This window comes from Tiliqua scincoides, chromosome 1 (genome assembly GCF_035046505.1).
Source record: "Tiliqua scincoides isolate rTilSci1 chromosome 1, rTilSci1.hap2, whole genome shotgun sequence".
Taxonomy (NCBI): domain Eukaryota; kingdom Metazoa; phylum Chordata; class Lepidosauria; order Squamata; family Scincidae; genus Tiliqua; species Tiliqua scincoides.
The window spans coordinates 242108631-242134984 of record NC_089821.1 but is presented as its reverse complement, the minus strand read 5'-3'; the positions used below and the strand labels follow the sequence as shown (position 1 = coordinate 242134984).

The following is a 26354-nucleotide window of genomic DNA, read 5'->3' as shown; positions in this document are numbered from 1 at the left end:
GGTTTGGTGCGCCGCTGTGAGATACAGGAAGCTGGACTTGATGGGCCTATGGCCTGATCCAGTGGGGCTGTTCTTATGCTCTTAATGCATATTGAAAGAAAAAGCATTCTTGTTGTAGTGCACATAATAAACTATCTCCACATTCCCCTAACACTGTTTTCCATAAGAAAAACGATCAAGAGGATTAAATGTCATACCTTCTGGATTGTCTACTAATGAAAAGCAAAGGTTGGTAGGAGGTTGGTTGGAGGAAAAAAGCATTCAAGGCAAACTCTATGGGATATATGCATGAAGTCTATCAGTATTACCTTCTCTATAGCTTTGCTGCAGTAGACAATGCTTACATGTGTGGGGGCTCACATACTTTAATGAAAGGGCTAAAAAAATTTTATTCTCCATTTTAGACTTATACCAGGTCCCTGAATTATAGACACACATTGATGCTTTCACACAGCCACAGTCCATACATTGTGGTGCTTTTGTACAAGTGCAATAACACTAGACTGGCAAAAACTGGCTGTTTCAACCTACATATGTTCCAACTTCTGGACAAATCTCCAGAATGGAACCAGCATGTATCTTGGGAGACTAGCAAATAGGAATATACCCACAAAGCGTGAAGTCAATGAAAGGCCTGATTGCATGACTGAAAAATATAAGGGCTGGTCCAGACATCACTTTTCCAAACATTTCACGTGACTGGTTTAATGTTTTATCAAGAAACTGGCAAAGGTGGAAAAAGTAAAGCATTGTTAGTTAGCAAGCAAAGGCTTCAGGACATTTTGGCAGCAATCTTTTGGCCTGCAGAGGCTGCATTGATCATTGCTAACTTTGATCAGCCACATGGAATAACAGGGATAAGCACCGTCCCTTTCTAATACATGATCAACAGGTGTTCTGCACCAGTGCACCTGACACCAGAAACCTGCCATCTGATCTTTTGCTGCCCCAAGTGGCTGTTTTGCACAGCAAAGTGCACTCCAGGATGTCCTAAGATTTTAGGGCACAATCCTATGCATGTCTACTCAGAATAACAATAACAACTAGGTATTTATATACCGCCTTTCTGGTCATTGGATTACTCCTCTGACTTTATTCAAGGCTGTTTACATAGGCAGGTGTTTCTAAATCCCTCAAGGGGATTTTTACAATCACAGAGGTTCTCTCTTTCAAGAACCAACATTTCAGAATGGATCTTCCTGGTTTGGTCTCACTTCTGGCCTCCAGTTCTCCCACGCAGGCTGGCAAGCAGCTCCATCTCTCACATGGAGAGCAGCCAAGATGCTTCTTGCTCACACCAAGAGCAGGTGGAATCACTCAGCTCAGCTTGTCATCTGCTTCAAGGTCTCGCCATTCATTACTCAGAAGTAAGTCCTATTGTGTTCAATGGGTCTTACTCCCAGGAAAGTGTTATAGGATAGCTGCCTTAAAGAGGAAGTGGAGGCACAAACCTTTCAGATCTCATTGGTGCCCCTAAAAATACTTGTAGCTCAAGCAACTGCCCTGGTTGCTTGTACAGGTGAGCCAGTGCTGAAGAAGCACAGATCTGCACTTCTCTGCATGCTTACCTGGGAGAAGGTTTCAAAAATGTAGTGGGGCTTGTGTGTCCTTTTTTTCCTCCATGGAGCTAATAACAAAAACAATATTTAGCATTTGAAAGGAAAAAAAGGTTTTTGTATAGCATTTTTGGTGTGCTCAAAGCACTTCACATGCATTATCTTGATTTACAACCTTCCAACTACCAAGTTGCAACTACCAACTACCAAGTGGTGCAAGTATTAGAATCCTCATATTGCAGCTGGAGAGCTGAGATTGGAAGGGAGTGGGTTGCCTAACAGCCCAATCCACGCTTTCCTGGGAGTAAGCCCCACTGACTCTAATGAGACTTACTTCTGAGTAGATAAGCATAGGATTGGGCTGTAAGACCCCTGAGCAATTTCCTGACAGAAGAAAGTTACGAAAAAGGGGAAGTTTTACACAGCTCAGCCTCTAGGCCACTGCTCTATCTACACCAATGCTGCAATCCTAACCACACTTTCCTGAGAGTAAGCTCCATTGACCAAAACAGGACTTACTTCTGAGTAGATCTGGTTAGGATTATGCCCCAAGTCTCTTAGGGACTAGGGGAACTCCACTCTATCCTTGCAAGCCTGTGGCAGCGATTTACTCATCAAGTTGCTTCATGGACAGGCAAGAATTTGAACTCAGGCCTCCAGATTCTGAGTCCAGTGCTTTTGAAACAAACAAATAAAACCAGGCTGTAAGTCTAGAGTACTTTCAGTGTACCTGAAAGGGAGCCCTACTGAAGGAAGACAGTGTGCCTGAGGGAACAGTGTCTAAAAGCCATTTCTGCCCAACATTGCATATATGCAACAGGGATCAAACGCGTACAACTGTGGGCTGAGCAGAAATGGGTTAATGTTAATAATAATAATACAGGTATTTCTATACCACCTTCCTTGGTCCTCAGATTTCTCCTTGGACTTTATTCAAGGTGGTTTACATAGGCAGGCAAATTTAAATCCCCATAGGATCCCCCATAGGGATTTTTACAATTTGAAAGGTTCTATCTTTCAAGAAACCACAACATTCAGATGTTTCTTTCTTGATCTGGTCTCCATCCTCCCACCTCAGAGCAGATGGAATAACTGGGTTCAGCTTGTCAGCTGCTTCAAGGTCGCACGGTGCTCGAACTGGTGACCTTCGGATATTATCTTCAGGCAAATGGAGGCTCAACCCTCTAGACCAGACCTCCTGCCCAGGAGGATACAACTACATGTAAAAAGTGTTTAAAAGATACAACTACATGTAAACCTTTAAGAGCAATTCCGGAGGTAAAAAGAGGAAGTATCTTAAAGCCCAATCCTATGCTTGTTTACTCAAAAGTAAGTCCCATTCTAGTCAGTGGGGCTTTCTCCCAGGTAGGTGTGGCTAGGATTGAGCCCACTATCCCCATCAGCGTGACTGGAGAGAAATCACCCTGGCGAGATTCACCTCCAGAGAACTTCTTTCTCCTTCTTTTCCTGGAGAAAAAGGGGTTGCTTGTTTGAAACCCAGCGCCGGCGCTCAGGCTTCCCTCAGCGGCGCGAGTGTGAGTCACACCCAGGAGACATTACGCAGGCTCGCACCCAGGTCAAGGTAAGAGCATGTACCGCAATCCACTGTGGCTGCTCTCCGCTCACCCCGCCCAGGCGGCTGCTGGGCTCCTACCAAGCTGGCAGAGTGGGGCGGGCGCTTCGCCGCAGTAACTTCCCCAGCGCGTCCTGGGGCCACTCGGAGCTCAGCGCGGCTGGGAGCAGCAGTGCGAGCGAAGCGGCCAGCGGAGAGGAGAGCCAGGGCATGGAACCAGCAGGCAGGCTACTCTAGGCTCCCCCCGTCTCTCCACGGGCGCCATCGCCGCCACCGGCCAACAGGGAAAAAACGCTCCGCATGCGCTGCTGGGTGAGAGGCGTCGGGGGAGAGAAGGGCACCAAATTCAAACCGTGCCTGAGGGAGCGGAGGGGGGGGAGGAGAGCAAGGGGGGCAAGAAAGTGCGAGGAAGAAGAGGGGCTGGGGGAGGAGGAAGGGGTGGGAAGTCGAGGCAGAGTAAGTCAAGAGAGGCAGCGCGCGCGTGTCGCTCGCAGTCTCTCCAGAGGGAGCCCAGGCGCATCTGAGCAGCTCCCTTCTTCCCGCAGCAGCTCGCGTCCCCCGCTGGGCTCCGCCATGGTCGACAGGGGTCCTCTGCTGACGTCCGCGATCATCTTCTACCTGTCCATCGGGGCAGCTATCTTCCAAGTCTTGGAGGAGCCTCGCCTGGAGGAAGCCTCGGTCCGGTACAAGCAAAGGAAATCGGAGCTCCTCAAGGAGTTCCCCTGCCTGGGCCAGGATGGGCTGGATAAGATCCTGCAGGTGAGTTTCTAAAGCAGCCTCCCGCTGTGGCTTCTGCATCCACCTTGGAAGGAGTCCCCAGGGAGAGAGGGATGTGTTGCAGAAATTCGGCGGCTGATGAGCCCACTGGAGAACCAAGAGCTTCCATATGAAGAAGCTTCCAGGGCAGTGGTTATATTCCAAGCCTAAACAAAAGCCACCTAAGATTAAAAGCACAGACACTCAAGTATCTCCCCTCTTGCAGCATGAAAGCAGGGGGAAATGGCCCCTGTTTTCTCCAGAGAGGACACAATTGTGTTTCTCCTTGGGGTGGGAACCAACCTTTGAATGAAAACACGGTTAACTCTGACGGTGCATTTCAAGCCCTGTCTCTTCCTGCACCAAATTGCACAAACCTAACGATGCATGAACAAAATTTCAAAGTAGATGAACACCCGGGGAGTTCTAACACTGTGAGTATGTTTGCAGAACAAATAGTTCTTTGAAAGGAAAAAAAAAAGATATTAAATGTGATGTTTTGCAAATAGTTGAGTTACAGCAACAGTCCTAATTCATTTCTCCCCTGTTCTTCCTGCACTCTGTCTTTGAAATAGTATGATGGACTTTATCTTTGAAATAACGCCTCCAGAAGTGTTCAGTTTCAATTGGCTTGTCACTCTTTCCACACTGTAAATGCTAAGCAGGTCATATTTTTCAAATAAGTGTTAATGTGGTTTTTCTATGGGGGTGCTCAGTACATTGTTTCACTGTTTTATATTAGCAGCAGGTGTTTTGTTTCCCACATTGCTTTTTCAAATGCTGTGCAGATGTACCAGTAAAACACGGAAAATATGAGCAGGTGTAGTTAAGATTATAACAAGAAAACAAATGTAGCTGTGGGTGAGAGAAACAGCTGTGCTGTTATGTCCTTCAAACAACATGCATTTTCTTCCACTATTGGAATGACAATTTTTTAAGGCTCTGTCATGAGTGAAAGGCTTGTAAATAACCTGTCCAGTGTTTGTAAGGCTGGGTTGCTCCTTGAGCTCTTTGTTTACTGTCAAAGTAGAAGATCTGTTTAAGTAATTCTCTGGGAAATATTCCTTGATGTGGCTCAGAATATAAATATTCCTTTATGTGTGACTCCCAGCTAGACTTTGTCTTAAAATCTCAGTATGGTGCATCTAGGCACAAATACATCTTGATGCATCTAAGCACAAATACAAAGATTCTCAAAGTGCTCAGCTTGAAGGAGCCTCATTGATTTCTTTGCATGAGAATCCAGAAACAAAAGGTGATGCTGGATAGTGGTTGCACTTGATCCTTTTCTTTGTTTGCCTGTCTCTTCCTGTGTGCCTGTTAGGTTCCATTGTGTGGAAAGTTTCCCTAGGACTTTTTGTGAAGCTGTGGTTTGCACAGTGTTGTGAGGTTGGGCAGTAAAATAAGGAATGGCAAATGCGGTGTTTAAGTAAGATACACCTTAAGGTGAGTTCTTGCTGCTCTTTTTGCTTGCTGTGTTTAGCACTGGAAATATTTCTAGTTCTGGTGTAAAATTCTGTGGTACCCTAAAGGTAACAATTATTCTGGCCTAAGATTTCATGGTCTGGAACCCACTCTGTCAGATGTAGGAACTGTTCTCAAGAGGGAGTGCGTGTGTGCGCGCATGTATGAACATGTGTGTCACAGGCATGTCATGCATGGCTATAGTGCAACAAAATTGTAAATAGTGGTGCCAAAGTCCATGTACCATACAAGAGTTACCATACTAGATTTGGGACACCTCTGTGAAAATCTCATAGAAATGTGTTTATATAAAGTACATTCATTTCTTAAGATGCACTACCTGAAAGAGTGCATTGCCCAAAGATCACACTAGGAGTCTGTGGAAGAGGTGGGCGTTTGAGTGTATTTGGATGAAGTGAAATACTGCTAAGCTCTGTGGCACAGAATTCCATAATCTGAGTGAACCAGCTCACTTAGGGCAGGAAAGAAGTAGATGACCTTGGAGACCTTTTGGCCCTGTAAACTGGATTTTCAGTTTTTTCTCTTCCTCTCCTCATTGCCCTTAAGCTTATATCATGTCCTATTGCCTAAAACAGTGGTTCTCAGACTTTGGTGCATTAAGGAGCACTATACTGGTTTATGTGTACTTTGTGGACTGGTATTTTCTTGCCCTACACCCACCAAGTGGGAGGTTGCTTGAGAGGCATCCCAGTTAAAGCTCAACTCCTGCACAGTCCAGTGAAGCTATTTATGTGCACTGGGAGAATTCTACACACAGCTGGAAGTTTCTCTAAAGGTTTTCAGGGGAGCTTTTTTGTTTTGTCTACTTGGTTAAGTGTTTAAATTTTAAAATTCAATCTGAAAAGTATACTTGCCAGTTCAGCATGGGATGGAAAATTCAAAGAACTCTTGAATTCTTCGGTATTTCTGAAATTTTCATTGTAATTTCAGGGACCACTTGGAAATATTCCAGGGCCACTGAAATAAAAGTACTCCAGGGTATAAGAACCACTGATCTAAAATAACTAAACCTAACTGCTATAAGAATATCTTACATAGCATCACAAGTATATGCAGGTTGGGACTATAACACAAACTGAAAGTCTCCCATTGGGTTGGATGGGGGAGTAGCAAACTAACAAGGGGTACTCACTACCTGATATTTGTCTGCCACTTCCTCCAGCCTACCAATCTCTGACGTTAACAAGTGAGAAGAGGATTGGAGCAGCAGTAGTCCACCTCTTCCTCTAGAGATGCTGGAGAAATGGGGTGGTGGTGGAAAAAGCTGCCTCTGTAGTGCCACCCCCTTCCATCTGGCTGCTGAAGCAGCTGGGTGAGCAAGGAGGCCTGGAATGTGGTAAACTGAAGCCTGGCCATGTCCCCTTGCGTGCATGGCTCCCTTCTGTGCACTGGTCCTGTTTGACCAGCATGTTCTACTTCATCCTGTCTAAATTAAACAGGACCAGCATGGGAGAAACAGAGACCGCTCCAGGGCTGCAGGTTAAGAGGCATGGGGTGGGAGCAGGCTCTGGATTGCCACACTTCAGGTGTGTGAGGTGACAGCAGGCACCTGGAGAAGGACAGCAAAAAAAAAAACTTTGCCTAGCCAAAGGCATGTAAAACCAGTGAGTTAAATTATCTTTTTGCACAGTAGTCGCAGGCAGCCCAATACTAACTTGTGCTGAAACAAGTAGACCAAGTGGCCTGCACTGTATCCAGTGCAAGTTAGGTGTTGGCCAGAGTGCAACTTGTGGTAAGGGAATTTTTTTCCCCTGTGTTACATGCCAGCCACTCCTTGGAGCTACTCAGATTTGTGGTAGCAAATTTGCTGACAAAGCTAAATGGACAGGGAGTGGACTTTTAGATTAGGCCTAAGATGCCATGACTGATTCTTCCCCTCTCCTCGTCTTGTTCTGCCTCCTGTTCCACCCTCTCCCACCCAAAACGTCCCCTCCGAACTACCCCCGCGCCAGCCTCCCTTGGCTGGCATGAATTTGCCCTCTCTCAGTAGGGTTCTTGCATGGATCTAGCTGGGCTCAAGAGTAGTCATGAACATACTCTTCCAGGCTGCAGGGGACTTGTACGTACCAGCCAAGCGTATTTTCTGGATTACTCTCCAAGTCTTATAATTCTGTAAAGCTATAATCTTGAACTTTCTGTGCATAGGTTGCTTCAAGTGTCCCTTGCACTTTGACACAGAATGTACTTTTTGATCCTCCTGAGTCATGAGTTTTGTGTTCCGAGCACTTTCAAAATTATTCTGTGCTGTGTGTTCAGTAGTGTACTTTTTGGGCACTTCCTGTTCCAGTTATTAGAACTTCCTCCCTTTTCAAGTTCTTCAGCAGCATTTCTGAATGCTGCTGGTTCAACTATCTCCTTTCTCAGTGCTCAAGTTGTGCCACACCCCTACTTTAATCCCTTCATTAGTTTTCATGTGCAGTTTGAGCTCAACTTGCTTTTTGTTTTGCCCTGCCTGTGCTCTTATCTCTTTCTCTTCACTTCCTCAGTTGTCATTGAAGCCTTATGTCAGGTTTCTGTATCTAGATGTCCTCTTTGCCTGGTTCTCCTAGTCATATTTTATTTAGAAAGCTTTAAGTTTTATTTTAGAAAAGTTACAAAGTATACATAGGATGCATTCCTTTTCACACTTAAGCTTGTGCCCAGAAACTTATGGAAACCAATGCACCTTGGCAAGCATTGGTGTAATGTGTGCAGACTAACAGCTGCCTGAAAGCACTTTGGCAAGTGCATTCTGTACTAGCTGAAGGTTCTGAATAGTCTTCAAGACCATCTCAAATCAGGCTGCTAAACAGTTGAAATGAGATGTTACTAAAACATAGATCACTGGAGCAAAGCACTTCTGGTTGCAACTACTTCCTGCATAAAGGAGTAAAAGGAAGTTCAGGTGCATATCCAAGCTGTGGTCCCTCCAGGGGAGTACAGCCCCATTCAGAAGTGACTGAAAACCACATCCCCAAAACAGCTTTCTTATTGACAGACAGCACATTGGGTATTCACTGTTTCATTAATTGATTACCAGCATACCAGTTTTCCCCAAACAGTCCAAGGTGACTAACAATAATTACAAGAATTACAATATAAAACTAACATTTAAATATATATTTAAAATGAAAGCACTAAAACCGAACCTTCATCAGCTGATTAAAACAATACATTGCAAAAGGCTTGTGGAATAGAAATGTCTTCAGTGCCTGCTTAAGAACTCTGAAGTTAATGAAGAGTGTGGGAGAGAGCAGTCCCACCTTATCCCAGGAAGCGCATGGAAGCTGCATGTGGAAGCACATGACCCAAACCCTTCAACAGAATTAAATGCTGGTGTAGCTTGAATATAGTAATGGCGAGGTTGGGGTTTTGAATGGTATGGAAAGGGTGACCCACTATTCACTACCAGATCCTTTAAGAGAACTTTGCATTGCCTCACACCCTGCGATAATAAACACGTGAAGCAAGTTGGATGGGAATATGAATTGGACCACATTTATTTTAAAAAGCCGATCATAAAACAACTCAGTAGCAGATCCTGTCTCCCAAATCTGTCCCACTTCAGTAGCTGATAGGCTGACTATTGGAAGGATTTTCTCCTAATTCTGAACTTCTGCAAAGTTGAGCCTCATCTGAACTTCTTACAGGTTGAGCCTCATTATTTGTGTGGGTTCTTTCCTGAGAGTAAGCCCAACAAGCCACAGAAAACCACAGAGTAAGTTCCAAGCACTCACATGGATGGCAAAAAACTGCACCATAGCAAATCAATTTAAAAAACAAAGTTTCTTTGCACCGGTGATTTAAAAGCAGCCTTGCTGAGCTTTGTAATGTAAGATAAGAGTCATTAAGAAGACAATCCATCAATCAGTTGTCCTCCAAGCACTTAGAAAGAAAGGCGTTTCACTCAGCCCCTCCCTTCACCAATGCAAAGTGATTACCTTTCTTTCATGTGCTCAGGGGGAAGGGAGGGGTTGCCTGGAGAGAGGAGGATTGATGGATTGTCAGCCAGCTGCCCTCTCTCTCTCATTAAGGAGGCTATTGTTAAAGGACTGTTCAGTTTTTTAAACTGATTTTAAAGGGATGCATTTTTCCCCTTCTCCGGGGATCAGCACATTCCTTCTCATTTGCAGTGGCCATTCGTGTTGAGTCAAATCCATGTATAAAAAATCTGTGTATAAATAGGCTGGACCTGTACTTGCCTTCTATTTTGTATCACATCTTTTGAATATTTGCAAAATGACATTTAAATGAAGCAGAATATATTGGTCTTAAATGTTGTCTGTCTTGTTGTGGCTTGTTTCTAAGAATGCATTATAAGGCTTTGGTTCTGCATACTGGACTGATTGTACAGTATATAACTTGATACATTCTGTGATTTATTTTTTTAAGTTCAGTGTTTATTGTTTTATCGTTAGTTCAACTCAAAAATAAAGGCAGCAAGATTTTACAAGTGTTTTGTAATGGTAACATTTAGTACAACAGTCACAAATTCCAATACTGTATACTTTTTAGTAGTAAAATTATATTGACATTTGATAAGACTTGGTTGTATGCATGTGTATCAAGTCATAAAACATTCCAGTCAGTACTGGATCTCCTTGCCTGCAGTGTCAGCTTAAGGATTGTTTCTTAGTTTACTGTTTTAATAACATGATTATGCTTGTGAGTCAAAATTCACTCCTGAAGATTCATGCAACAGAAATGTTTCTGCAAGGAAGGCTACCTCCAGAGGGATAGCAGTACCTTTGAAGTTTTTTTGCTGCAACAGATTTGCCATTGGACTACGGCTGCAATCCTAACCCACTTTCCTGAAAGTAAGCCCCATTGAACAAAATAGGACTTAATTCTGAATAGACCTGGTTAGTATTGTGCCCTAAGGCTTGCTGCCTTGGGTGCTGAAATATTTTGCTCACATGAAAGTATGCATTGGTGAAGTGAATCACTCCCCCCCAAGGCCATGAAGTGGAAGGTCTATGACAGGAGTGTCCAAAGTTTTTGGCAGGAGGGCCACATCATCTGTCTGACACTGTGTCGGGGGGGGGGGGCAGGGAAAAGAAGAATTAATTTACATTTAAAATTTGAATAAAGTTGCATAAGTTTACATAAATGAATATATTAAAGATGAACTTATATGAATGAATGAAGGTCTTCCAATAACTCAAGGCCTATAAAAGTTCATGAACAAACCAAGGCTGGCCTTTCCTTTGCTGCCACTACTGCATCACAGGCGTGAAACAGCAAGCAGTGGAGGGAGCCCTCATCCCGCAGCTCACAGGAGAGGTCAAACAGTCGCTCTCATCCTGAGAGCAATTGCATCGGGCCAGTGTGGGCTCCAACAAATTTCTGGAGGGCCAGAGGCTCATTGGAGAATGGGGGCTCTCTAAGGACCTCATTGGGAGTCCTTGAGGGCCGCAAGTGGCCCCAGGGCCGGGGTTTGGGCACCCCTGGTCTATGACATCCTTGTCAGAGCCCAACTGTATGCTTGTTATGAACAAAATGACTCCTTCATAACAGCACTGCCTGTGATAATGCTAACTTTCTAGCTATGCTAATTTGACATCTGTGGCATTTTAAGATAGTGTTACCACTATGATTCCTGTAGTGTTCACTTTGTTCTTATCTTATAACATTTATAAGGGCCAACTAAACTATCACACAGTCTATTGGACTTTCTAGTTCTCCAGACCTTGGCTTTCTGACCAAAGTGTGATATTTTAATTGCTCATAATAACAATACTGTTTTGGCTTGTTTTTTTTTTTCACCTAATAGACTGAGATAGCTGCTTTTGACTTTGGTTCTTGTGACTTATAGTCATTTTGCTAAACATAAAATGTCACAAACCTACCCCTCCCCGTTGCGTTTCATGGCCTCTTGGTCTCACTGTTAACAAAAACAGGTCCTCTTTATCCATTCAACTGAGGATAATGTTTCATTCATCTGAGGGTATGCTCTAGTTGCCTACAGAAGGTTGTGCTACAGTAAATCTGTTAAGGTGCTGAAACATTTGCTTTTTGAGAGATTCCCTGTGTATATGGCAATATCAGAGCTGTCCTGAAGCTTTGCAAGTCTTCATCTGAGATGGTCATAAATTCTTCACCTCTGACTTTCTCATTTAATGTCAGATGTAGTTATGACTTTTGAAACTAAAGTGTGTAGCAGCCCTGAGACATAGGACTGTAAAATAAATGAATGAATACGTGCACACACATTGCAAACACAAAATCTACTAGTAGAGTGTCTTAATCATGCAAATTTGAAGTTCTGATGAAAGCCTGACTTATGAAGGTGGAAATCTTGCATTTAATTTTGGCGTATTTCCAGTTGGCATGCCTGAGTAACATTTATTGGAAAGGAACATAGGATAACTGTATTAAATGAAAGTAAGTTCATTTCTACTGTAGTGAGTAGCAATGGGTATTCAAGAATGTTCACATGTGTCAAGTAGGATTTACACTTAAACATCAAATGAAGTAGCTAACATGGATAAGCTGAGTCACTTGAGCATTTTTACTTCATTGATAGTGGCAAATTGCTGCAAAAGTGGAAATGGCAGAGAACCACCATTTTCTCCACTTCTCTCAAATGCCACAATGGTACTAATAACTAAACAGGATGAAGTTTAAAAAAGCAAGCAAAGTAGCAGGCAGTGCTTTTGGATTTTTGCCCTACTGTGCAAAGGGTTTCAAGTAGCTGAGTGCATGCCTAGATGCTTTGATGTTTACTATTGTCAGAAAATTGTTCCAAATTTCAGATACAGACTTGCCATATGCTGCTAGACCACTTTATTCTATTTGTGTTAGGAAATGAGCTTTTACCAGTGTTGGTTTGTTGCTTAATTTCCCTGTTCCTGTGTCTTGTGCAAATTCAGTTTCACTCAGCTTCTTTCTCTGCCTCTCTTTATATTTCCAAGAACCGGATAGATTTGCAACAACTTAGTTTTCAGCTAGATCTCAATTACTTTTTATGCTGCTGTGTCAGGCAAATTGTTCTTGCCTAACATGTGATTGCAAACATTTGACTATATGCTTGCTATATTACTGGTTTGGGGGGGGGGGAGAATAGGCAAGCATACCTTAAGTCACTCCCCTACCCCTTTTTAGCAAAATATAGATAGGCTTTCTTTTCTCCTGCATAATTTATCTGAGGTCAGTTGTGTGCCTGCCATAGACCTCCCAGGGGCAAATGCCCCAGGCACCAGCCACTAGGACCATGCAGAAGCCTTTCTGAGGTGCCCGACTGGGCAGAAACTGTGCTTCTGGTTTGCCGGAAGCACAGTTTATAGCGCTGGGGAACCTCACAGAGGTTTCCCTGGCATGGGAGATGGTTGCTTGAGGCTCCATGAGCCTATGGTGAGGGGGGGGCGGATTTCTGCACAGCGGGGGCATCGTGGAGCTTTGCCCTGGGCGCAGAGCTGCGGAGGTCCGTAGCTGTCTGAGGTGTTGGGGAAACAAAATCTATATTTACTAGGACCAGATAAGGATTGAGTTGAAGGAAGGCTGGTCATGGTTGGGTCCATGTTGGCAACCTTCAGTCTTGAAAGACTATGGTATCGCGCTCTGAAAGGTGGTTCTGGAACAGCGTCTAGTGTGGCTGAAAAGGCCAATTCGGGAGTGACAATCCCTTCCACACTGGGAGCAAGTGCAGTCTGTCCCTGGTCTGTCTCCCTGGCTGTGGGCCTTCCTTCTTTGCCTCTTAGCCTCAGACTGTTGGCCAAGTGTCTCTTCAAACTGGGAGAGGCCATGCTGCACAGCCTGCCTCCAAGCGGCCCGCTCAGAGGCCAGGGTTTCCCACTTGTTGAGGTCCACTCCTAAGGCCTTCAGATCCCTCTTGCAGATGTCCTTGTATTGCAGCTGTGGTCTACCTGTAGGGTGCTTTCCTTGCACGAGTTCTCACGCTTTCCACATGCGCTGCCTCCGACGCATTCTCGGCATCACCTGGCAGGACAAAGGTCCAAACAACACAGTCCTGGAACGTGCTGGAATCCCTAGCAAGGTTGGATAAAGAATACCTATGGCCTCTGTGTGCAAAATGTGCTGCAGAAGGATGGATGATGCTCATTTAATGAGAAGAAAGGGCATTATGCTTCAATTTCTTTGAATGTCACTCTTGGTCTCTCCCTAGCCTCTCTCTATAAGATGCTAGACAACCACCTGTCAGGAATGCTATGGAAGTTGCCTTCACTGAGTGGGGGCTGAACTAGATGACCTACAGTATCCCTTCTAACTCTAACATTACTGTATATAATTTTATGTTACAACTGCATCATGACCCATCTTGAGCTTCATTCATTTTAAACTGAACTTGTTGAATATTGTGCTTTCAAAATAGCTATATTTGTCGTACAAGACCTTTGTTTTATGTATTCTGAAGTCTGTTTACTGTATTAATAAGCAATTATTTTTTTAAATTATTTTTTACGCAGCTCCCTGTCATGAATGTGTGCAGTTCGGGCCTAGTGGCATTGCAAGGCCTGAACCAAGCTAAAACAGTAACACAGAAGTGGCTTGCATTTCCTGGCTGCCAGGATTTACAATTCAATGGAAGGTGATAATGTAGCACCTAGGCAGCCAGAAAGACACCCATCAAGGATGGAATGCAGCTGCAGATCTCCAGGGGGGAGGGAAGAGCTGAGAGGGTGAGCTTCCAGCCCCACTTCCGGAGGAAAGGGTCTTTGTTCCTTGTCTCTGGGTGAGAGAAGTGGTGGGTGCACATCCTGCCCCACCAGGACCATGTGGCCATAGGTAACTGGCCTGAGGATCTACCAAAGAAGCTGACCCAGGTGAGGGTTAGAGAATAATAGAGTTAGCATGTTAGCTTTGTTGTTTTATGCTGATATTTCCTAGAAGTTTTTATGCCTCTAGCATTTGCTGCCTTTTGTAACCTTTTTGTAACCTTATGTATTTAATAAAGTAGGAAATCTTTTTACCGTGTTGGTTCATTGTCTGTTGGGGACAAAGGTTCAGAATCCTGCCTAGCTTTTCAGCAAGCTACCAAAAATCCTCATTGTGGACTAGAAACTTGAGGACTGAGACTTTAAGTAAAGAAAGTGCTCAGTGCCTACAAGGGATATAGTTAAGCCTAAAGGGTCTTGGTTTCCCTGGACTGAGGCACTGGCTCTTACAGGGTGGTGGCAGTACTACCGACCAGGGATCTTTGAGAGCTCTAGGGTTCAGAACCAACAACTCTGAGCACCCAAAACCCTGGGAGTGAGACCCAAGTTTACGACACTCCCTTACTTATAAGGTACATTAGTCAATATTGGAGTTTTATTTCTTTCCTTTGTAAAGGGGATGTACAGTACATGTGTCAGTGTTAGATACAGAATTACTGTAGATTAATTTTGTGCAGTAAAAATGGTGGTCCAGAACAAATGAAAGCAAAATCTTGAAACCTTCATTTTGCTTTTATATGGTAAAGTTATCTGTCATGTTTAAGTGTATTTCTGATCACATCCAATAAGCTATTGCTGTTATACTTTTTTTACTGCTTTGAAATCCACAGGGAATCAGTTAAATGACAGAATCACATCTTTATTTGCTAAATGGGAACATGAAAGTGTCTGGATTGATCTACACAATGTTTATACATTAGGAGAATTATTTTGACATCACTGTAGAACAGTTTTTATGACATTTGAGTAATAACTCCATATGCATTTGGTGTGCAACATAAATGTTGACAACATTTTTGATATTTTCAGATAATCTGTGGCTGTGTGGAAGAGTATGTGTGCAAATATACATCAATAGTTATATCCTTGATGGGATGCTGCAGGGAAAGTATTGTCAATCTCTATTTAATCCAAGTCTTCCTTTCCAGGTTGTTCATCTGAAGTGTTAAAGCAGCTCAACTCTTCCATCTTCTATTCTGACATAAGCTAGAGCAGCTGTTAACCTTGCACTTGCATTCAGGGAGATGTTGGCTGTCCACACATTCAGTTTACACCACAGCAATACATAGTTTTGGGTACTTGTTGCTTGGGATTTGGATACCTTCCTCAAAGAAGTGTTGCTTTTTGCAGGATATTAGCACACTTTCCCCAGTGGTGAAACAGCATTACATTGTTGCATGGCAAATGAACTTATTTCATAACAACCTGGGGTGGGGGGGTGCTATTGTGATTTGGGAAGGCATTGATGTTAAATGTTGAACAAATGCCATGGATACCTAGTTGTCTTCTTCCTCACGTATGCCATTCATGACCTGAACATAGGACCCTGCCTGCGAGTAGGGGCATGAGGACTAAAGCAGCTGAGGTGAATAAAAGATGTGGCTTCTAAAATGTGTGTCATGAAACTAGTTAACTTCAACTCCCGTGTCTGTCTCCTCCTTCCAGGTTGAGCACATGTTACCCAGCCTTTTATCAAGGAGGGGGACAGCACCGTGGCTGTTGATCTCTTCCCTATATATGTGCATTGGATAATGAACAACTACCTTTGAATCAAGATTTGCAGAAACTGTCAGAAAAGCTAGGATGGGTAGGCTGCGCTTTAATAATTTTGAAGTTCTGCTTTGACCCTATGAGCAACATGGTTGCGCTGAGATCTTTCTTCAGACCCGAGGTCAGCACACAACCATCTCACAAAGGGTTTTTGGTGAGCTGGAACCCTTGGCAGCTTTGTAGTATGGTGTTCTGGTGCCCACCTGAGTGGGTTTGGAATCATCCGTTAGTGAAGTTACATGTAACTTCTTTTTCCCCCCTTGATAGTTGTAATTTGGTGGCTTGTCTTTATGGCCACTTCAAATGAAGTACAGCTGATACCACACTTGCAAACAGGAAGGTGTTTGAGCTGTCACAGTGCAAAATACAGTTTTTATTTCTGCTTTTTGAAATGGGCATGTAAGAGAGTTGAAAGTCTCCTTGGTCTTCCAGAGGCTTGAACAGAATCTTAATAAGAACATCTCAATTGCTTCAGAGATTAACTAAAAAAAATATTGAATCAGAAGTGTATTCACAACCACTGCAGTTTTATGCAGTCATATGTCCAAAATCTCCTGACCAGGACCTCCCCCACCTCTAGGAGTACCCCCCCCAAAAAAACCCCCAAAACTTGAGATACTATTGCAGCCACCCATGCACTATAGTAGGTTTTTTCAAGAGCTGAGCTGGTTCTGTTTCAGACAGTGAATTGAGGACAGTGGTTATCTTGAAAGAAAGGTCATGATAGACATACCATTGATTGTCCCAGTTGAATAAGTAAGGGAAGCAGCTGCAGCAAATCTTCCAGTTAAGTCCAAATGTGAACACGCTTGTGGTTTCTTACAAAGAACAGGATGCTATCTTTGCCAGAGCAGTCTCTTGCCCCACCCTCAACTTGCTTCTGGGTGTGCTTTTTTTTCAAGAAGAAAAGCACATCTGTCATTAAGTAGGGGTGGGTGGAGGTGTGTGTGTGTGTGTGTGTGTGTGTGAGAGAGAGAGAGAGAGAGAGAGAGAGAGAGAGAGAGAGAAGTGTGGTGTAAGGAGCTCGTGTTTTCTTGTTTGGAACCAAAGTAACTGTTCTTCAGACCAGTTCCACGTTATTCCTTGTAAAACTCAGAAGACCTTCTGAGTTGGGACAACACTCTGGACCATTATTTCTGCCACCTGCACTAGTAGTTCATTATGTTATGGTAACTTGGTTGCATAATATCAATTTAAAATTAGGGGTCCTTTTGTGAGATTTTGGAACATAATTCCAATTTTAATTATTACACAATATTAGTCACTAATGTTCTCAGATTGTGAAACTGGAGTTAATGCATGTATCAGTAGTAATACATGAAATGTTTAGGGAGTATCCTAGCTTTTATTTTACAGACATCTTAAGAATGCATATCCAGACCTACTCCAGTACAGACAGCTGCTTCCTTGGACAGAAATCCCAACAGCTGTGTTCCCTTTTCTGACCAGAGAGCATTGATATGATCCAATTTCAGCCTTTATAGTGATTCAATAACACTTGCAGCTGCACTTGTTTCAGAAGAAGGGCTTTTCATTTACAGTGCTTCTTGAAAATGCAGTGTGCCCAGAGAGTGAATATATATCTGAAACTAAAACTTGTTAAAAAGAAGGAAGTATATGCTAACCATTTCCTGTTGCATTAGGGAAAGAGTAACTTTTGTAGCTAAGCAAGTACAAAAAATTCTAAAACAGGGACAGCCAGAGAAAAGTTAATCTGCTGATTCCAGCAAATGGTGTCTTCTCTGTTAATTTTTTTTTCTTTCAAGGATTTGTTGTCTTCAAGTTGTCTTCAAGCTTCTTACTTGCCTGCCTCTAAATATGAATGCTCTGTTTTCTCAGAAAATACATTGCTTGCTTACAAGAATTCTTGTGGTTCTTCAGTGGTTTATCAGCCTGCTGTGCAACCAGGCTCCTATGAAGCTGAGCCACAAAATAGCAACATACTGGTGCAGTATGTGAGTCACAATTGAAAGGTTTGGTTGCTCATTATTGCACCCCTTAATGGGTGGTATAAGCCTAGTGAATGTGATTGTTTTAAGATGCCAGACAAGCATGATGATGTCCATGTATGCATGGACATAATAGGCAGAGCTCATTGTGGATATCCATTCTGGCAACTCGTTGAAGCCCTTTCTGGAAGTCTGCAGTTTCATGAGTATATTCACCCTAATGAGACTTATGAATCCAATCCTAACTTTCCAGCGCAGATGCAGCAGTGCCAACAGGGCAAGTGCTGTATCCTGCAGCAGGAGTGAGTCATGGAGGCCTTCAAATAGGGAACTTACGTGTATCTTCCCTTTTACTTTAAGGGTCAAGCTAGACATGCATCTCATTGCACAATATCACTGGATTGGGGCGTTGGCATTCTTTTCAAATAGGCAGGAAGGCAGGCATGATATGTGCCAAAGCTGGAGTTGAACATATAGGATGTTAGCATTTTGCTTCTGACTGTGGGTGTTTAGATTTTTAAAAAGTATCTAAACTTATTTTCAAACTAAAAATAGTATATGAAGGTTGCAGTTAGAATTAAAACCATGGTGGAGGCAAAATACTGCCTCTCCACCACGGCTTTGCTACATTTTGCAATACCCACTAGTATTTGAAAAGAAAGTTTGTTGAAGCCTTTTCCAGCACCCCCACCTGCAATCCAATTGCAGTGTTGTGCAATTAGGTACATAATGTAGTTTGGCCCCAAAAGTACAGTCAAAATCTTCACACTGTGCTTGCCTGTACACACTTTATTTCTGAATGTATCACATTCCTCAAAATACAGAAATTGAACAGCCAGCACTCATTCCAATGCTATGTTTAAAAGAGGGAAGCTAGAGTCTGTCTGCAAATTTGCCCAAATTCGATGGGTCAAATGAATGTTCCTTCAGGAGTGTCCTCACTACAGCCTTTGTAAAGAAGGCTAAGGATCTTCCTTTAAAGATGCATTTATAATAGGATATTGGCTGCCAGCATCAACCATGATGCTTTGTGATTGGCAGTACAACCCAGGAATCCTGACCCAATCCTCAGGCTGCAATAACTGAAAGCCATAAAAGCAGTTGCAACGACAAAGAATACCCCTGGTACAAGCATGATGCTCAAGGAGGCATCCAAGTCCAACCATGTGAAAGAGATCGTTTATCAGCAAACAATCTTGCAAACATGTTAGAGCAGGAGAATGAGCAGCTATTTTTCTACCTGGGAGAGATCAGATTTAATAAACCCATGAACTATTCAAAACAACTCCACTGGATGACTCTGCACTGATGCAATGGTGATGGGAAGAGAGAGGTCAGCTCTAACCCATACTAGTATAAGGTTGCAGTAAAAACAATTCTAGGCCAAATACTAAATCTCAACTTCAGCAGTGTAAATGACCTTTCTTAGACATTGCTGTTCAACAGGCTTTTCTTTGCTAAGGATACCAGCACAGTGTATGTCCCAATACAGTGTGGCAACTTGTTTACAGTGGGCTCTTGTTCAAGGACTGGATATGAAACAATTAACAAGATAACTACAATTTGACACATCAAAGTTTGGTGCACCTTTTTTCCCCATTGTCATTTTGAGAACTGTGAGGGCTGTGTTTGTCGTCACAGTGATTTTTTTCTTTCTTTGGGGAAAAAGTGACAGCCCACTCCACATCATAAGCTTAATTATTTTGTTCCCTTATGCTTGTAATGTTGGTTATGAATAAACTATGACTCATTAAAAAATAAAAAAGAGTGAAAAATTATAGCATCACTGTGTTTGATAAATCAAAGGCGAATGTGGGTGCCTGATAAAGCAAACACCCAAAGTAACTCTAATGTTCTAAGGCAGAGATTTCCAAACTGGGCATTGTAATGCCCTAGTGTGTCATGATGTGTGTACAGGGGCATTGTGGGAACCTACACTGGCCAAGCCAGTCACCAGCGTGAGCCCATTGCAATGCACTAGAATGCCAAGTGGAGGTCCAGAGTGATGGGCTGGGCTGGGCTGTTTGCTGAGCTGTAGAAGGGTCCACTCACCTCCATTGGCCATTTTTCCTATTTTTGAGGCTTTTTCCAGGTGCAAACCCAGAAGTAAGGGCTGATGATGTCAGTGCATTTTGCACTGTACTTCCAGGTTCAGAACTCGATAAGGGTGTTGCTGGCCAGGTAAGTTTGGGAACCGCTGTTCTAAGGAATCGCTTTATGGTTAAATTTCTACAGCAACCACAGCAGTCTCTTGGATCTTAGTTGGCATCTTGTAGCTAGAAATGGGAGACAGTTTTGACTTTCTCTAACTTGATTAAAGATCCTAACAGTAAACAGTAGGCCCTGTATATCAAGGTTTCATTTTGCCTCTGACAAAACCTATCAAGTTAAGTGGAATATTTGCCTGTTCTGTGCTTTGGCATCAGCCTCTTGACTGTATTTATTATTGCAACAAATGCAGTGGAATTACTAGGTTTCTTATTTTTTTGTTCAAATTTTATCACAGCTCACTGACCCCTTATGTATACATTTAAAGTATTTTTGTGTCTCTGGCACTGCTTGCAACTGGATGAACTTATACACAGGGCTGCAAAAGTCAGGAGTCCTAAGAGCATTTACATAGAAGTTAAGCCCTAGTGAAATAAGTGTGTCTCTCTTGCAGATAAATGTGTTGAATTGACTTTTAATAGAATAATTTGCAACTTCATATAAAGCAATTGATATGATGAAGCTATATAGCACAACTTGGTCTTTAGATATATTTCCTTCATTCACACAATTTCAGTTGATTCCATGCACATCCTAAGCTCCAGCATGACGGTTTTCAACAAGCTTGTCAACAAAGGCTAAGCGTTTTCATTGTAAAATCAGACACCGTAAAATCAGACTGGCATGGGAGCATTTTGGCAACTTGTTTGTTAAAAGGTATATACTCCTCAGCTTACCCCTCCTGTGAGAGAGCTGTTCACAGAAGCTTACAGAAACACCAATTAAGCCATTTCTGCCCAATGTTGCATATATACAAATGTGATCAAATGTGTACACTTGTGGACTGGGCAGAAATGGGTTAAATGTTAAAACATAACATTAAAATAAAAACAATATCAGTCAAGAACACAACAGAAAGAAAACATAGAACCAAAAAGCCAAACAGAGCAGGGAAGTCTTTAGCCAGTGCAGAAATTCACTCAAAGATGGTGCTGACCTTGCTTCTGGAGCTTCCATTGTCAATTTTCATTTCTACAACTTAGATCTCCAGATTTAGAGCATCTGTTTCCATTCACTCTTGAGAGGGGTTGGTACTACTGTACTGTGTTCCCATTTTTCAGGTGCATAACTGAAATGGAGCAAGAACAATTTTCTAGCATCACAAAACAGTCTGATGTTCCCAAACAAGCTCAAGGGTCAGAACCATGGCATGAATGCTGCTATATACAGCAATAAATTCTAGAGTGGTTATTCTCCATGTGGCTCTAGTAACCTTTTTTTAAAGGTGGGGGAGACAGTTTTTAAATGGCACATTCATTATTATATGGTCTTGAAGTTATCAAGACTAATTGTCCTTTATGGCAATACTTAAGTGCAATACTTTTTTTAATCAATTGTTTCCCTACCTTTAAAAAAAAATTGCATATCTTTTTCATTTATTTATTTAAATTTCCCAGGGAATTAGGAGCTGCACATCTAGTGTTTTAAATAGCCAAAAGAAATAAATGGGAATACTGTTTAATAGGTTTGACACTTAAGTCTTTTTGGAGGCAATTGAGCTTCCAGTCCATGTTCACTACTCTGAATGTGGGAGTCCCAATCGGCAACCCTCCCTTGCCATTGCCGTGTTGCATGTAGAAAAGGGGCTGGATCTGTCTTGTAATGTTTTGTGATGGTTCAGATTACCAAGGTTTGGGTGGCAAACGTTCTGTTATATGCATCAGTTAAGCTTTTTAACATTGTAAGCAGATCAAATGATCGTGATACAACTTTTTAGAAATTCTTGTCGTACGGAGGTGTAACAGAGGAGGTAGTTCAATACAGATCTCTCCCACCTACAGATCTTGGAACTGATCACCTATCTTTTATACTTGGGGTTATCCACATTGGAAATATGCACATGCCTCAAGTGTGAAGGTTATATGTGTAGGGCTGGGCACATGCTTCTTTAACAACAACAAAACCTCTTGAAACAGTGGCCAACAGAAGAACGCACTCTTCCTCTGTTCTACAACCCCCTATTGTGGGGGCCAGTTTGGTTTACATGCATGTACATGCTTCATGCTGGACTGTGGTGGGGGGCTGAGTTCAAAATCTATATATGTATAGCTGAGTTCAAAATTCAAAATGATTTCAACAACAAATGAACAGTGTTGCTGTTGCTTGCACTGGGTGTATGTGAACGGAAACTGCAGCACTAAGGAATACAGCAGGGGTGCCCAAACCCCGGCCCTGGGGCCACTTGCAGCCCTCGAGGACTGTCAATGCGGCCCTCAGGGTGTCCCTGGTCTCCAATGAGCCTCTGGCCCTCCGGAGATTTGTTGAAGCCCACACTGGCCCAACGCAACTGCTCTCAGTGTGAGGGCATCTGTTTGACCTCTCGCTTGAGCTGTGGGTTGAGGGCTCCCTCCACTGCTTGCTGTTTCACATCTGTGATGCAATAGCAGCAGCAAAGGAAAGGCCTGCCTTGCTTTGTGCCAGGCCTTTTATAGACCTTGAGCTATTGCAAGACCTTCATTCATTCATATAAGTTCATCTTTAATATAGCCATTTATGTAAATTTATGTAAATTTATTCAAATTTTAAATGTAAATTAATTATTTTTCCCCCTGGCCCCTGACACAGTGTCAGAGAGATGATGTGGCCCTCCTGCCAAAAACTTTGGACACCCCTGGAATACAGCCTGAGTTACAAATCCTGTTCCTCTACACTGCTTGAAGGCCTTAATACCTTTGGTAGCAGGTGCAGTGGAGGCAAAGGGGGGATTAAGTAATTCAGTTCTCACTCTTATCATTTCTGTCAACTGATACCATCTCTAAATAACAGCTCTTTAACAACTTTTCTCAAATGGAAATATCTAAATTGCTGCTGCAGAAATGCCATCCAATTTCTAATCTTGCAAGATACTGCTGGGGTAGTTTTTGTTTGAACACCATGAGTTTTTTTTCTCCTCTAAAAATTATATGGTATGTTTGTTCTTTCAGATCTTGTTTGATCTACATGTAGGATAACTAATTTGTAGGCTCGGATGAAAAGGCAAGTCTGTACCAGAGATGGGGTACAACCCCAGATCTATCCAAGTGCTTCTTCCATTGGTGCAAGGTGGGAGGACTAATTTTAATCAGTTTCTTCTGTGAGAGAAGAATCTCAGTGTATTACACTTACAGAAAAACAAGTAAATTATTGCTCAGATCTGTGTATCTCCTATTTATTTATACCCTGCATTTCCATCAATATTAACTCAAGGAGGCCAATCCTGTTCAACTTTCCAGCACTGATGTAGCCATGCCAATGGGGTGTGTACTGCATCCTGTGTGGTGGGGCAGTCCTGGAGGCCTCTTCAAGATAAGGGAATGTTTGTTTCCTTACTTTAGGGCTGCATCAGTGATGATAGGATAGGACTTGGCCCAAGATGTCTTTGCTTAATACTTTAATTCTCAATGATACTGAATATGTGGTACCTTTTATTTTAGTCGGACCACATACGAAGACAATTTTAGGTCTAGCAGGCCCAGCTTTATAAATTAACTACTAAACCCAAATAAACTTTGTTGCATGATAAGCCCTTTGTGTGACTGAGTATACCTCTAGTTATTCAGGAAGATGCACAGGTTCCTAATTTGGAAATTTGCTGATATAATCCCATAACTGCTTCACCATGGGTTAAATTCAGGCTGTTTACATAACATCAAAAACGGACTGAACATAGCTGTGTATGTACCATTTTTAAATTTCTCCTTTTATTAATGTTTTGCTTCGAACAGTTTGACAATGTTGTCAATAATGTGTTGTAGTGGGTCCAAAGAATACATGACAACCTGCAGTAACTGAGGATGTACATAACTTTATTTTCCCTCCTTCCCCATTCAACCAATGTAACTGAAGAATCCAAACAACTGTGGCCGAGAACAGCCCATCTTTCTTCAGGGCAAAGCTAGAGAAGGATGTGAAGTGTTGTATTTTGCTAAATGATAAGATAGTAGGGGCAGGGTTAGCAAAGCTAAACCGAAAAATATATGAATGTGAGAGTTGTAGGTGGATATGCATGTTAGAAGCATTACTATGATATTCAAAGTGTTTACTTAGCATAACAATTTAGCTTTGAGAGCTAAGCCAATTTTTGTTTATTTGGTTCAACTTTTTATCAATGATAGTAATGTGTAGCTCTATCCAAGATTATCCATTATGGGTAGCATCCCAACCTGTGCTTTGTTCATCGGGAGCTGACTGTAGAACAAAAAGAGTGCCATTTCTGTAAGAGGGGCCCTTATGCAAGCAAAATGCTCCTTCATTCACTGAGGGAGCTCTCAGTGGTACATGTGCTAGATGGGATGACCCGTTTCTGCCCAACCCACATGAGTTCACATTTGATTCCTGTTGAGTATATGCAGCGTTGTGCAGAAATAGCTTAACGCATCACACATTATGTGCTTGTTAGATGTTTACCACAGTATCAGTATATTTATGCATAACCTTTACTGAGATGGTGTTTTATAAAATAACTGTTGAAGGCTTAATGAATTAACAGGAAAGTCCATCTACCTTGCCGGCTGCCTGTATCACAGACCGTAGATGTATTATTTCAAAGTGGATTTATACATTATATTTTATTTTTCTTTCACTGCTGTCAACAGCAACGAAGCTGTTGTGCCTTCAGAGTAAAAAGGAAGTCCCCAAACAGTGACTAAACATATATGTCACCTGTGTTTCTGATGATATGAGCACAGACCGTTTGCAGGTTTTTGCTGAAGAGAACATGATGACAGAAATGAGGCTTTTCTTAGCTGGTAGCCTCCCAGGAGAGCATGCATGCAGTAGTCCTCCTGAATACTTCAAATACTTGCAAAGGCCAATTTATGCACAGGGTGTACATGTGTCTGTTGTCTGCAAATACTGGAAGGACTCTTTTATACTTGCATTTCTTCCTAAGTGTTTTCTAGAGCAATCTCTTGTAACTTTGGTTTCTTCAGTTTGAGATTGTTATAAGTTAAATGGGAAAAGTCAAGTACCTGGAGAGCCTGTCTTTGAGATAATGTGGCAGTTTTCTCTGTTGTGGAATGTCTGTAGCTCTTATTTCCCAGGATATGTTCCCATTTCCTCCATAACTGACTCCTTGTATAAATGATTCTTTTCCCTTGAGATGAAGAGCAAGCCCATGTCTCAGGAAGAATCATGTCCTCAGGCAGACTTGCTGTATTCAGTCAACTATTCCCTTGTAATTTTTCATGTTCTAAACATCACAGAATTCTGCAATAGGCAATCTGCCAGCATTCTGAAAACCGACTGTTGATAAGAGCTGCAAAGATGTATCTAATGATAACTGAACTGGTAGAAAGTTTGGAATACTTGACCCTTGGAGGCAGGACACATCCTCTTTCATGCATCTGACATGTATAAGGCTGTGATCCTTTTGAGGAAGTAAGCTCCATTACTCCATAGTGGGATTTATTCTGAGTGAACATGTATAAAATTGTTCTGTTAGTTTGCAGTCCTGATCACACTTACCTGGGAGTCAGTCCCAGTGAATTCGGTGGGTCGTTCTTTTGAGTAGGCACACATAGAATTGCACTGAAAATGTGTGAAGTCTTTCCAATATTTGTGTCCTGGTTAATTTATTATCATCTTTTATTACTTTTTAAAAGTCTTTTACAAAGATGCCACTGTGAGTTTTAACTCGGTGGTACAGTATTAGCAAGAGCTCCTTTGATCAACAGAAGAATTATATAGTACTCACAAGAGAACCTTCTCGTGACTGCATTTCTCCTTCCAGTCATAGAAGGAGCTTCCCCTGATGCCATGCTGCTGCCCCAAAACACTGAATACCATCCAATTTGGACACTACATTAGACTATCATATTTAAAGACTCACCTCTCAGCCTGAAGTAGTGTGTATCCCTTTTTCCCTTTCTTACTCTTTTTTAAATTTCAGCTTTTGGAGACCAAGTAGAAAAATCCATATTTACATAAACCATAATTCAGTTTGGCTGTACTTGTCGTAAGAGGCAACTAAACAGCCACCGGGTAGATGGGAGCCTGGAAAGGCAGCTCATCTGAGAGAAGGAAAACTCTGATCCCAAACCTCCACTGCCTTGTGGCTACATCCAGTTATGGGAAAGGCTTTAGGAGTCAACCTCGAGGCAAAATCCAGAGCCGGAGTCCCTGAAGCAGTTCATGGCTGAACACAGTCACGTTCTGGCAACTCCTGCGACGCCGCTGGAACCAACCATATTGGCCTCTGCCTTTCCATTGGACCATTTCAGTGATGTGGAGAGAGGGGATTTGCTGCACGGGAAACAGTCTATCCTCCATATCTACTTTACCCAGGCTTCGCGCACTGGAGAGGACACTCTGTTCCAGAATCACCATTCAGAGCACAATACCATAGTCTTCAGAGACTGAAGGA

General features: G+C 42.5%; 1 protein-coding gene across 1 annotated transcript in view; it reads left to right on the top strand.

Annotated features, from left to right (window-relative positions):
* The first annotated feature begins 3370 nt into the window (after positions 1 to 3370).
* Positions 3371 to 26354, top strand: part of KCNK5 (potassium two pore domain channel subfamily K member 5) — a 48395-nt gene continuing 25411 nt past the window's right edge. The window contains exons 1-2 of the mRNA XM_066611623.1: positions 3371 to 3441; positions 3678 to 3888. Of these exons, the coding sequence (XP_066467720.1) occupies positions 3703 to 3888 (186 nt within the window). The 5' untranslated portion in view covers positions 3371 to 3441; positions 3678 to 3702. The remainder of the gene's footprint in view (positions 3442 to 3677; positions 3889 to 26354) is intronic.